The sequence below is a fragment of the Caloenas nicobarica genome, chromosome 26 (genome assembly GCF_036013445.1).
Source record: "Caloenas nicobarica isolate bCalNic1 chromosome 26, bCalNic1.hap1, whole genome shotgun sequence".
Taxonomy (NCBI): Eukaryota; Metazoa; Chordata; class Aves; order Columbiformes; family Columbidae; genus Caloenas; species Caloenas nicobarica.
In genome coordinates, this window is record NC_088270.1 from 2,333,769 (window position 1) to 2,346,882 (window position 13,114).

The following is a 13,114-nucleotide window of genomic DNA, read 5'->3' on the forward strand; positions in this document are numbered from 1 at the left end:
TGAACCATAATAAAATTGTTTGCAACTCACAACTCTTAGGGAAGGAACGAGCTCATCCATGCAGCGATCATTATTTTTTTTCTTTAATGTCTGACCAAGCCTGCCTCAAAGTAAAGAAGATGTAGATAAATCCTGGAAAACCATTATAAAGAGCTATCAGTCATGAGGAAGTTTCTCCAGCGGTCATTCATGTGACGTTCAGTTTTGCACTCCTTATTCAGACAAAAGTCCCAGTGACCGTAACATACCTGAGATCAGAGGTGCTGTTTCACAATTAAAAAAAGGAGATGGCCCTTCAGACTGTTAATCTCCCAAACAACCATTCCTTTATGTTTCTAATGTGTTCTGAAATCAACAGGCTTTTTCTGCAACCAGGCTACAGAGGTAAAGATAGAAAATGCGATTTATTCACCCAGCACATCCAAACAACAGATAATTATACTTCCTTGCCCTTGGTTCCAGCCTTATCTGCTGGGATTAATAATTCTTCTGTTTTAGAACAGATCACTTAATGATGTATTTAGAAAACTAGCCCTAAGGGGCTTTGCCTAACAGGTGATGATGCATCTTGCTCGTTGGGTAAATAATGTGTGAATCACGTAACAGAACATGCCAAAATAAGAAAAGGAACTTACTTGTTTCATTTTGTTGTGCTTTGCAGCTTCTTTGCCAGGGCCTTAGCTGGTCACAAAAAGGCACTACCTGCCCTCCATTTCGAAGGCAGCAGCTGAAGTATAATTTGGACAGCTATTGCTCCAAAGTATCAACAGTATTTTCCATTAAAAAACGTCACCCTTCACTGCAGAACAAAGGTAGTATGGATGATGTCTCTTGCAACCCTGAGGGAACAGGTGAGATAACAAAAATGCTGAACAACAGTGGGTCTACCTGGTTACTTGCATATAATGAAGCCAGAATTCCACATTTAGCAATGTGCAATTGCCGCTAAGTTCAGCGAATTACATGCATTCTTTGCCTTAAAAACGGTCGTAAATGGAAAAACAAAAGCAAAAAACCACCACAAAACCAAAAATAAAAACCCAAGCAAACAAAACACAAACAACCAGACAAAAACCAACACACACCACAACCTAACACATGAATATTCGTGTTTCAGCCTGCTTCCTGAAAAAGGGTGACATTTGGGAGCCCGAAGAACAGATAGACCTTGAGTCATTTAATACCGATGTTTTCTTCGAACTGTTGCTGAGACAGTCTCTATCTGTCACAACCAAACTGGGCCATTTCAAGGATGAGGTAAACTGTGTTCTGGGGCTACTCGTATTTATGTAGAAAGAGCCTAAAACAGGCAACTTCACTCATCATCATTGTTTCATTAGCCTGTGGCTATTAGGAGCATGCTTTATGTCAGCTTTCATCTTTTTAGAACATTAAACACATATATATCTATGTTCTTAAGCATGTTGTTTATACCATGTAATGCAGGAGGAAGAATCGTGATCTTAGGGCAGAACTTTTTGGTTTTCTTATCATCCTGCACTGAACCGACACCATTTTTGGAGGGTGGCTTCATCTTCCAGTTTTCATCTGTAAAATGAAAACAATATGGATTTCCTAGTGAAACACCTGAGGGCTGTAGGTTAAATTGGGGAGAGATGGAAATGACGAAGTGAATACACAGTGACACAGATATGGAGCCTCATTCTGTTATTCGAAATTTATAATAATCTCTCAGCTGAAATCCATGGGATTGCGTTCTGCAGCCCTAGTGATGAATCTACCTGTAATATACTCATCTAGCTTCATTTGTGGTTTAAAGGACAGTAGAGGGCGGTGGCCTTACAGCATGCAGTAACAGATGAGTTGCCTGGGGAAATCACCATACCCTAAATCTGAGACAGACTGGCATTAGCGTGTTTTGCTCTGAAAACTCACGCACCACAATGTGTTTTAATTACATGGAGAGGCATCTATTTGGAAGAGAGACTTCACCATCTCCAAATTATCTCTTATAGTCCTATTTTTTTTTCCCCCAACCTCAGGTGAAAACCATGTATCAAGAGCTTACGAGTGAAATATCTTCATTGAAAGACCTTTGGATAAAGACACTGAGCATCCCGGATGAGGCAGAGGCCTATGAGGCTCACTTAAAAGCAAAACAGCAGGTAGAGCTCAGTTCAGCGGCAATTACACACGGAAAAACAAATGACATTCTCAGTAGTCTGTTTTCATAATTTTAGGCATAGTCATAGGCATGTAAAAACTCACTTTTGGAATTGCAGACATTTCACAGGCTGTAAAACAACTAACATCGTAATATCTGTGAATGACAGGCTACACTGGGCCTTTAAACCATTTAAAATTGCTGCTGGTGCTTTGTGCTAACACAGAAAAGCATCTCTGAAAGATTATTCAGTTTGTTTCTTTTCTTGAGCTGTCTGATACATCCACGCATCCCATCTCTTCTTTTGAGAGCCCTTGTCTCTGCTTCAGTAGCAGAGGTTTCGGCTTTGAAAAGAGCATAAATTCGTTTACTTGTGTGTTGCAACTTTTTTTTCACATCAGAACTGTACTTGTTTTTATTGTCACAAAATTTCTAAGAACAAAATGGTTTCATGTTTCAAAAACAGAAATACACTCTTTGTCTCACTTGGCAAAATGTGTATGCTGCACAGTAAGGAGCTGCAAAAGCTAATTCTTTCTTAAGGACTTGTTACATCACCTGTTAAAAGGATACCCTAAGTTATTAGCTTGCTCAGATCTGAATACATGCTGATCAGTCAAGTGCTAAATAACTGTAATTCAGAATTTTAGAGTTGTCAGCCTGTGTATGCGCGAATTCAAACAAACACATCAAAATTATTTTAAGCTTCTAATCCTTGCCATTTTAATAAAAAAATAAAATTATGATCTCTGTTTACATTTGGATAAAACAAGAAAAATATGTTTGGACTGTATATCCCACCTAGACTTTGAAATTACGCCTTCTAAAAAGGAAATTAGCTCTAGTTACAGGAAGTGTAGAGTTTTTACTTTTTGCATGAGTGATCTACTAAACTCCATTAATACCAAGTTTATTGCAAAATTCCTGTTCAAGAGTATCTGGGTTTGGTCTGAAGAAATATGGACCAAGTCATGGTGAAGCATGACAGACATAACCATTAGAATAATTGGTTATGGACCTTGACCTCCTTCTGACTATTCCCATGCACACGATATTTGAACGGTAAACTAGGATATAGTTTATTAAGCACCTATAGCTTGACACAGCAAAAGATAGCTTTTTATACCTACTAGGAGGTAGCCCTGAACTGGCTCCTGGTTGTCTGCTTCCCCTTCAGAGCTGCTTATTAACAGGGTGGTCTGGTTGTTTGTTTATCATTGCTTATTAGTAGAAACTGCTGTAGTAAGTGACAACCATAGGTATTTACATGAGCTATTAGTTTTTGACAAACTAGTTTGACATTTTGTACAGATTAACCAGCAAGACAAAAAGCTATTGACATCATGTTGTAACCCTTTCACCCCACAGTCTAATCAGCAGGCAATGAGGGAGTAGGTAGCAAGCAGAGTCAGGAGGAAAATATACCATAAGTCAACAGAACAAAGTTGTGTCAATGCTGATTGTATGAGACCACATTTTTTTTTTTACTCAGTCCTGGAAACAACATAGCAGAGCATTGTTTTGAAGCCCAGTAGTATTCCTGTGAGTCTCCATCTGTCTGGAGTTCCGTACTAGCTAGAAGACAATTTGACTCAAGTGCTCTATGGGCCACTGTGTTTCCTACTGGCAGGCTAGACATCCTCAGACAAAACAGCTCCATCATTCTACTAGGGAACACGCTAGCTTACAGCTTCAGAAAGCTACACCACCATGCTCACCCATCTCCTGCCCACAAGGCTCTGTTCTTCTGACAAGTAAGCTGCAGTCTAGAGGCAAGAGCCTAGCTGGAGCCATAAGGCACTCTCTCACAGCTGCATATAGCAAAACTTCACTCAAAAAGGAGCATGGAGGCAATCCTGCTTGTGATGCGTAGATGTCTTGCTGACAATGCAGCTCAAAAGTATGCTCCTGCCCTTGCTACCTTTGCCAGAAGGAAGCAGACTATCTTTCAAAGCAACTTGGAGGATGCTTTTGTCTTCCTTGACTTGCTTGCATTTTCACCAAAAAGCTTTTTAACTTCCTTCAGGGCACTGATAGCAGATCAGATGGCTTTTTTAAAAAACAAACAAACAAACAAGTAGATGTATTGATATATGCATTTCCTTTTTAACTCACAAGTAGAGTCTCACATTATATAACCTTTTAAATGTTTTATTGATGTTAATCAAACCCAAAAGTTGCAGGTGTACAAAAGAAGAGATAGGGATTAGACAGTAAGCGCTTTCTGTTTTTATGAAACTTGCAGTGCCAGCCTCCATCCCATAGCTCAGTGTTTCAACAGCCTATAACAGGTGCAGCCACAGATCTACCACTTGGTATTGACCCAGTGGTATCTATCAACACGCGGTCCTGTGAAAGCAGCTGTTGGCTTGCAGACTTTGTAACCCCTGTGCTGGGCATAGTAAGAGCCATCAGTCATATAGGTCTTCCTATGAAGATACTGAGACCAGGGCTGTGTGGATGCCTTGCAGTAGTCACTGAACTAAACAGTAAGAAATGAGATAACATTAAAATGTGTTTGGGAAAGAGGAGAGATAAGTCTGGCCATCAGTTTAAGTCTGTTGTACTCCTTCATGAGCAAACCTGGAGGGCAGACGCTAGCTCTTACCAAAAGCTGCCTGCCACTTCTACATGCTTACCTGATAGACACTGTTAGGATTGCTGACAATAGGTATAGCTTTTGGCTCCTTGAAGCTCTCCTCATCTGAAGAAACGTCAGAATGATAGTCTAATGCTGCTCTGTCAGCAGCATAGCTGATCTGCTGAGGAAGCTCTGGGTTCTCCTCTCCTTCAAATTGCGCGATTGTGAAGGGACGGTTCTTCTCACCATATCTGAAAGCGACTGTGTTTGTATCATGCGGCTCCGCGCTAGCAGTATGGACATCTGTTAGTCATCAGCTGACACTAGTAAGTACTCTCAGACACTAAGACTCTAGTAAAAGGCTTTGTGTTGATCAAGTTTGTACAGAACCCTTGACATGTGTTAGTCACAGCCGCTCAACTCACCTGCAACACACCTCAAATGGATCAACCCAGAGCGTCATCTCTTTTGGCAAACCAAGCTTATTAAAGTCCACATTACTCTCCACACAAGCTTGCTCCAGCAGTGGATCTCTTGTCTGATGTCTGTTTATCCTTATACACCTAGATAAGAACAAAACATAGGTGGATTTAAGACTTCACTGCAACTTTGCAAGTTTTGCTCATTCCAAATTAGGCTTAAGTCCACTATTTACTTTCTCAGCACATTTCGCCTGTTGGTGCAAGATCTCATAGCCCCAACCAGCAACTCAGCCTAACACGCTGGTTTATGAAGCCAAACAAGTTTTTGTTTTGAACACAAGACAGCAGCTCACTTCATTGGTAATTTTTAGAGAATTAAAAGCAGTTACAACAATTCCACAAGTCAGCTTAAGATCACTTGAATTCTGCATTCAGTAGTCAGAGGGCTACACAAGATGCTTTGTGCATATTGTCTGAAGATTTCTAGTCATACCTACACAGGTACACACTATGAAACTGCTTTCAATATAGGTGCATATTTACCAGTTAATAACGCTGCTTCTCTCAGGCTTAAGGGATAGCTAAATTGTTCTCTTTCCATTTGTGTCACTTATTTCCAATTTAAGGGTTCCAGGCACGGTAGGTGTACTCACTGCCTCTTGAATGTCATGCAGAGGCTCCCCTTCCACTCATGGTCCTCTCACCTGAAGGCTTGTCCTCTGGATGGATTGTCCAAGTACCAGTGATTCTTATACTTTTCAAACAGTATTGTCGTCAGCTTAGCTGCAAATTTCTCCATTTTATGTTTGCTCAGCTTGTCTTCCCTTTTCACTAGCTTCATGATGAAGAAGACCGTGGCAGCAATTTCATCTTTCATTTTAAATTGAAGCGCACAAGGTGCTTTAGCTGTTGGATAGTCATCAGAAGAGATGAGACACTACACTAGAGAGATTTAATAACAATTAAGGTACTATCAAGTTCCAGGGACAGATATTGCAAAACCTGCATAAACCACGACAGATAGAACCTAGATAAGCCCAATTACTAAACAACTGATGAATTTAGTTCTGCGTAGTGAAACCAGTTTAACGCATTGCTAGAAGGCACTTACACTAAGCGAGTTAACTGGGTGTATAGATATATTAAAAAAAAAAAGGAGTTAAAAAGGTAATACTCCTTGTTACATGTCACTTATACACTACAGTCAATAATCAGTAGTTATTACAAATATGTAGTTCTTTCATATATAACAAAGACCACAAATTTTACCTTTGCAGACCAGAACTGTTAAGAACCTGAGATATACTTTATAAACAGCTATAGATAGTCACCAAGGAAACAGATCAAATGTTACAAGAACCTATGCCACTTATATAAGGGAGTAGGAGAGAAAAGAAAGGAAAAAACCAACACCCAACTCTCCCCTCACTCTTTCTGTAGGATAGCTTGCTTAGGGTTTATATAGAGGAGGACATCATGTGGCTCTGAGGAATGTAACAATATTCAGGTGTGCACCATTAGATTAATTAACATGCTGGTGTGAAAGGTATTTCCAACCTACTTGTTTTTATTCCAATATCAGCTCCTTCTTTTGGGGTATTTTTAATTGATTCAGTGCTGTAGTCTGTTGTGTCCGTCAGTCTGTCTCACAAACATTTGTGCAATGCTGAAGTGAAATATTCATCAGGAGAAAAATCATACCAGGTTTGTTAATTAATTATCAAAACCGCTCTTGACTGCTTCTAGCAGGCTTAACACAACACAATTACTTTCCTTATGAAGCCTTCACATTTGGTGTTATTTTGAAATTTGTGTGATTCTGTATTTATCATAACATTAATCTTCCTAGTGATCTATATAAATGTTCACATTATTAGTATAGCTTTATTTTATTTTTAAGGCATTTCATACAGAGTGTGAATGCCTCTGTTAAAGGGTTCATATACAAGCAGTTTCTCAAATGTGAGTGCTTCATTGTTTAAAACTTCAGGTAATAATTAACTAGGGCGCATTCAGAGAAGAGCTGATGTGTTCTTTTTTTCCGTTGCTGTCTTAGGAAGTTGTGCCTCCAGTGTCAGATATCAGGAGTTGTCAAGACAAAAGAACAAATTAAGGCAAAAAGACCTCAGTATTTAAACTGGCTTTTAATTTGAGTGTACATGTTGCAGTCAAGCAATTCAAGTGCTTACATTTCAGTTTTGTGTTAGATTGTGACACAAGACAGGGGATAAGAAAAATAAAGCATGAAGGTGCACATTTACAGAAGCACACGTCTTTGCAGAAGTGTAACATAGACCATGAATTTCTGGCTATTTCTGGATTTCCTTTATCCTCCACTCACATAGTTAAACTAACTATTGCACTTTGCAGTTTCTTTCTGCATCGCAAAAAAACAAAACCAAAACTTACCAGGCATTTAGTAGAAATTCTGATTTTAGGGCATGAGTAGTATATTACAAAAAAAAAAGTCCTCTCTTTTTCTCACATATCAAAATACTTCCGTAACTAATGGCGAGCTTTCAGTAATCGCTCAAATGAAAGAGAATCGAAGTCTGAGATAGACAATGAATCTTCAGAAGCAGCACTCTGCAGTGCCAGGAGTCAAGCTTTCATATAGTACACCAGTGTTTTGACCACAAGAGTATCCTTACCACGTGCTCCGCTCCGCACTTGGCTGCTTGTGATGACACATAAGGGTTTTGTTCCATAAATAAGCCATGAGTCACTCCTTCTCTTTCTCATACGGCATAAGAGGACAATGGTAACCTGTTCTGTGCTTTCTGGAGAATGATGTAGGACAACAGGAAACAACTGCTATGCATTGCTGGCAAGAATTTCCCTACAACGTAGTTTAGGAGTTGGTCAGCCCCTTTTTGTGCAGCCGGTGAAGATTTTTCCTTGCTGCTGACTGCCTCCCGCACACCAAAATTAGCTCTGGGCAACAGATGGGCATTCTTGAACAGGCAAACTGGATTTTCATGTCTGAGGCCTGAATTTTATTCTAGAGATTAAAATTGCCTTGAAAACGTCAGGCAATCGATGGGTCATTTTCTGATCTGAATGGATTCCCTTGTAAACACCGAAGACCATGTTTACAGCCGTGCCGATTTTTCTTTGTTTTTAAACATCTGTTGCGTGGCGACATGTCAAAAGAACAACAGCAACAAAAGTTCTCAAGTGACTTGAAACTTTCGATCACATAGATTTTGCTACAGAGTGTAGCTGAACTGCAAAAGAAGTGGGGCTTTGTTTGTCATTTTAAGAGGGAATCCATCGATGACGGGGGTGAGACTAACAGATACAGCCAGATACAGTTCTCATATACGCAGGTCTTCACAGATTCATTCTTGACTTGTTGCATGCCTTATGGCAGATTTTCAGCTCTCTTAAGAGCACTCCAATTCTGACAGGCAATGTCTTTTAGCATTCTAACCCTGCAGGATTTACTCAAAGGTCTGCCAGATCTATACATTCCTGAAAAACTTTCCAGCATTCTCATCTAGCCACCCCTCTAGTCCCCACATTTATTTCCCCAAGAGATTACACTTGCTTCACGAAGTATCTTAAATGTCTAAGAATTTCCTACTGGAGTTATAAACAAGTACCCCAAGGCTTTAGAGAGGAAAAAGCTAGGATTTATGCAAAGTATGAGACAAACACAATGAACTGATCCCTTTCCTAGTGTCTTTACTTGTAAGAAAATGCAGATGGGAGCAACTATCACATATCTGGGGCTTTTTAACTCTGCTGACAAAGTGGCTGTCCAGGAAAATATCAAATGAGAGTAAGATTTGCCACCTGAAAATTATGAGTAATGCACATAATTATAGTTTTTTAAGTTCTTTTCAATAATAGTTTAGTCCACTCAGGGTTTCATGCACAATCACAGACATATAGACTGTGACTCCTCTAGGGATGATGCTGTCTTTCTTGGCAAAGTTTAGGAAGTTGCTATTTAGTCTGGTTTCTCTGCCTTCATGTCATTTTTTCACAATATCATATTATAATCCAATAAAGGATATGACTTCTTCCTATAAAACTTGTTTTCCTTTTGTTCTTGAACTATCAAGGCTAAAATAACATTCCCACTGCAAAACAGCCACAGGCATCACAGGGAGTCCATCCCCTGTCCTGGAGTCCATAATTCGATCATAGTTTCCGTGCAGGATCTAACCCTGCCACAGTTCAGTCTCGGGTATCCAGTTACCATCTTTTCCTCAATAAATGCCAAGCTGGTTTGGATCAGTAGGACACATGAGTTGATGGGGCTTTGAACTGTTTCGTGCCTTCCTACTTTCTCCAACTTGTCCAGGCAGGCCCTGTGAGTTAGGAAATTCTGTGACCAGAGAGTGAATTGACTAGACAATCGAAGAGAAGTCTGAATCCCTACGCCACCTCCTTTTGTCGAGTTACTTGTTCCCATAGTTAACATATAAACTTCGAGTCAGCAGTAAACAAACTCTTCATCTGAGAAACCAGATTGCAGCAGTGCAATCAGTCATGCAATAAGGTGATATTTCTTGGATGTCAGGAAGCAAAATCCAGGCAAAACTGCACACACTTTTAACAACAAACATAGGAAAATTGAACCAAAGTTCTTGGCAATTCAACCAGTTGACTCTAATTATTAAGGCTGTCATTGATACAGAAGTAAGGTTGTGAGAACCTTTTAACTTGCTATTTTTAATAGCATGCAGTAGTTCATAATTATTTCTGTTAATGGCACAGAAACTAGAATAGCAGAGAGTATTTCTGGTTTTCCATTTCAGCAACAAGAAAAACTGTCTCTCTTAATTAGGTAAATTAACCGAACTCAAATCCTTCATAGTGCCGTCAGTTATCACTGACTTGAAGAAAACATAGCCCTGAGTACTCTATTTGGATAATAAGCAGCTAAGAAACAGAATGTCAAAACCAAAATTTGAACAGTCCATCCGAATGTGAGCTCCGTTCAGTAACAGTCAATAAATTGTACTCCCACTCATTCCCAGTTGCATCCAGACAGAAACTGTTAGCATCCCAGCAGATTTTGCAAAGAACATGATGAATAGCCAGGAGTTCTGACTGACATAATGCATAAGACAAATGAGTAGACATTTGCACCTCTTGTTAAATGGTACTGCTGGTTTTTAATCCTTATAAGGAAGAGAAAGAAAAGAAAAAAAACCAAACCACTAAAACCCCCTGTATTACAGTGCCTGGATGTTCATGATCCAGAGCTCACCGAAATCAATGGAAATTTGTCCAAAGACTTCAGTGCGATTCAGATCAGGTCCCTAACTCAGCACAAGCATTCTTAGCTAGATTAAATTATGGGTCTCTTGGGTCACCAGGCAAGCCTAGACACGAACAGGGAGAGTCAGACACAGTTTCTCTAGTAACTGCAGGCCAAACCGAGAGCAAACACTGTTTCCCTAAACACACTACTGGCAAGAGTCACCCCTGCAGGATTTTTTACACTTTTCTTGCTTTAAAGGATTGAGTACATGGAACTCACAAAACAAAGTGCAGCAATCTTCCTTCTACAAGCCTTTTGGTTTTTGTGGATGATGTATGACAGACAATTTCTCCAGGTAAGCAGCAGAAGTTCATAACTGTTGATATAAAAATCAGTAAGCTTGACTTATTTCCATATGGGAAAACATCCTGGGTGTTAATCTTCTTTGAGTAAAGCACTTTGCATTTGCTTCATCACGCTGTATATTGTCCCGATCACATTCAGAAGTATCATGTGACAGTGATGTACAATGGTAGTGCTGTATGAGCACAGCATCAATTCTATTGACTATGCCTTTACGTTGGAGGGCAGAAGAAACCTCATATCTGGATATTAAAAACTTAAACCGTTATTTAAATTATGCTGTCTCTATGCTAAGAATTATTTTTGAGAGAAACAAGACAGAAACTGTTTCAAATCAAAGCCACAAACCGAAATCTTAGTACGTTGCTTGCTCACAAATTTTTCCCTTTCAGCTTATATAACTAGGCAATTTCTGGGTTTGCTGAAAGGGCTTAAGAATAGGTATTTCAGAAATGAACCATATTCTGATTAAGGTTTTCATCTTTACTTGATTACTTATTTACTCAATGGTTGTTCTGTAAAAACCCAAGTGATAGGTACTTGCAGATAATTGCTCTTGATTTTGCCATGAGTACTGTATTTCATTATGCAAAGCACACACAACAGCATGGCTGTGCTAATTACACTGATGCAGAGAAGCCTCTTGCCCAAGGAAAACACCCACTGGTGCAAAAGTTCTTTGATTCAAGGTCTGTGAGAGCACCCACATTGTGCAGGTAAGCAGGCAAACCTCAACGATACGACAAGTGTGTCATACAAGGCAGATGCAGGAGATAAGGTGTAACTGCTAAGGAGGTATATTACACAACGATTGAAGACGTTCTCTGCCTCAGTTACCGGTGTGCCTAGTATGGAGCAAAGGACAGCCCCAAGTGCAGAGAGCCGGCATTGTACCAATCCATACGGGCTTATCTATCTGCCTTCTGCCCCTCCAAACATAAGTGGCAGCAGGATGGGGTTGTGCTGCTGGCGATTGTGAGGAAGAAAAAAGCGAAGGGTTACTTCTAGAAACAAGACCTGAAATGCAAGGGAGTGAGATGACTGCAGTGAGCTGGACAGGTCAAGTGCAAGCATACAGAAATGGCTGGCTAGGCCTCCAAGAAAAAGGGAGAGAGGTGGTGTGGGTCGCCGTGGGGTGAAGATGTGCAGCCTGAGCCTCCCACTGCAGCCCAGTGCCAGGATCCCAAGACATTCATTCTTTTGAGCTGTTAGTCTGTCTTTTTTGGGGCCCCCTTCTATGGCAGGCTGGACTCCTGATAGGCATAAAACCAGGCTGAAGCCCCGATATCCAGATGTCAGCCCAGAGGCATGTTCCTGGACTGCCACATGTGACACTAAAGCCCGGGTCACCTTCAGCATCTCTGACAAAACCTGCAGCCATTTGTCCACAGGAGCAGGGCGGAAAATCCTTGTGCGCTCCTTGTTGACTTTGCCCATAGAAACCCGTTTTGCAACAAAGCTTGCTGTGGCAAGAGCCATCCGCACGTTTCAAACCAACGGTCCGGTCTCTGCGCGCAAGCCCCAGCGGAGCGACCATGACGACAGAGCGTACACAAAGGTTACAGGCATGGGGCTGACCCACAGCCCAGACTGGGGACACTCCAGCCCAGGAGTCCCAGGGGGAGAGATGGGGCACCCAGGGGCCAGCTAAGGAACCATCCCCAGAGGCACGTCTGCCTGCAAAAGACTGCTGGGTGCTCAGCAAATAGGTTGCTGTGCTAGCCATGGAAAAGGGAAGCAAATGAAGAGCGGAGAAGCTAGCTGTTTTTCCCTTTCCATTAAGTCTTTTAAAGCGTTTTATTATAAATGCAGTCCTTATCAGGATTATTGCAAGGTAAGCTTCTTGAGGGTAAGTCCTGAATTCTTTTGATGCGTTTTAACAATAAGGCATTCATGGGTGAAAACTAACAAAATCGTTTAATTCGCAGACAAATGTATCCTTGTAACCTCACAGACTGTGTCTCATTCCTCATTTAGGAATGGCCTGATAAATATATAAAAGATATTTTTATTACATTATTAATTGCATACACACGTATTCAACACAAGGCATAATTGATTAGAACTACTCACACATATTCAGTTTTGTTCTGCAGAACAGATTTGCTGATTTCTTCAGCTACCACAAGCTAGTGCAAAAGGTTTCAGCAGCCTGACATCAGACGACCAGCACGATCTGTGTTCCTATATTTTTCTGGGAAAAAAGTTTTCTGAAGTTCAGGGAACTACTGAAATTCTACCATTCTTACTGCTGCTGTAGTTACATGCAGTTTCTTCTGGACACCTTTAATTGGAAATTGATGTAAATGCCCCAACCAGAGTAGAAGAATAAACAGGATCACTGTGACATAAGCAGTAACAGCTGACATGCTGTAAACCAGGTAAAATGTTATTCATGTTGAACA

The 13,114-nt window shown here is 40.5% G+C and overlaps 1 protein-coding gene across 1 annotated transcript; it reads right to left on the reverse strand.

The window, feature by feature from the left end:
* Window positions 1–4,430: 4,430 nt before the first annotated feature.
* Window positions 4,431–6,005, reverse strand: BTG4 (BTG anti-proliferation factor 4). The gene is made up of 4 exons (XM_065652185.1): window positions 5,833–6,005; window positions 5,132–5,269; window positions 4,765–4,957; window positions 4,431–4,607 (listed from the first exon to the last, which is right to left on the reverse strand). Exons 1-4 carry the CDS (start codon window positions 6,003–6,005, stop codon window positions 4,431–4,433), a joined length of 681 nt encoding a protein of 226 aa, XP_065508257.1.
* Between the last annotated feature and the right edge of the window lie 7,109 nt (window positions 6,006–13,114).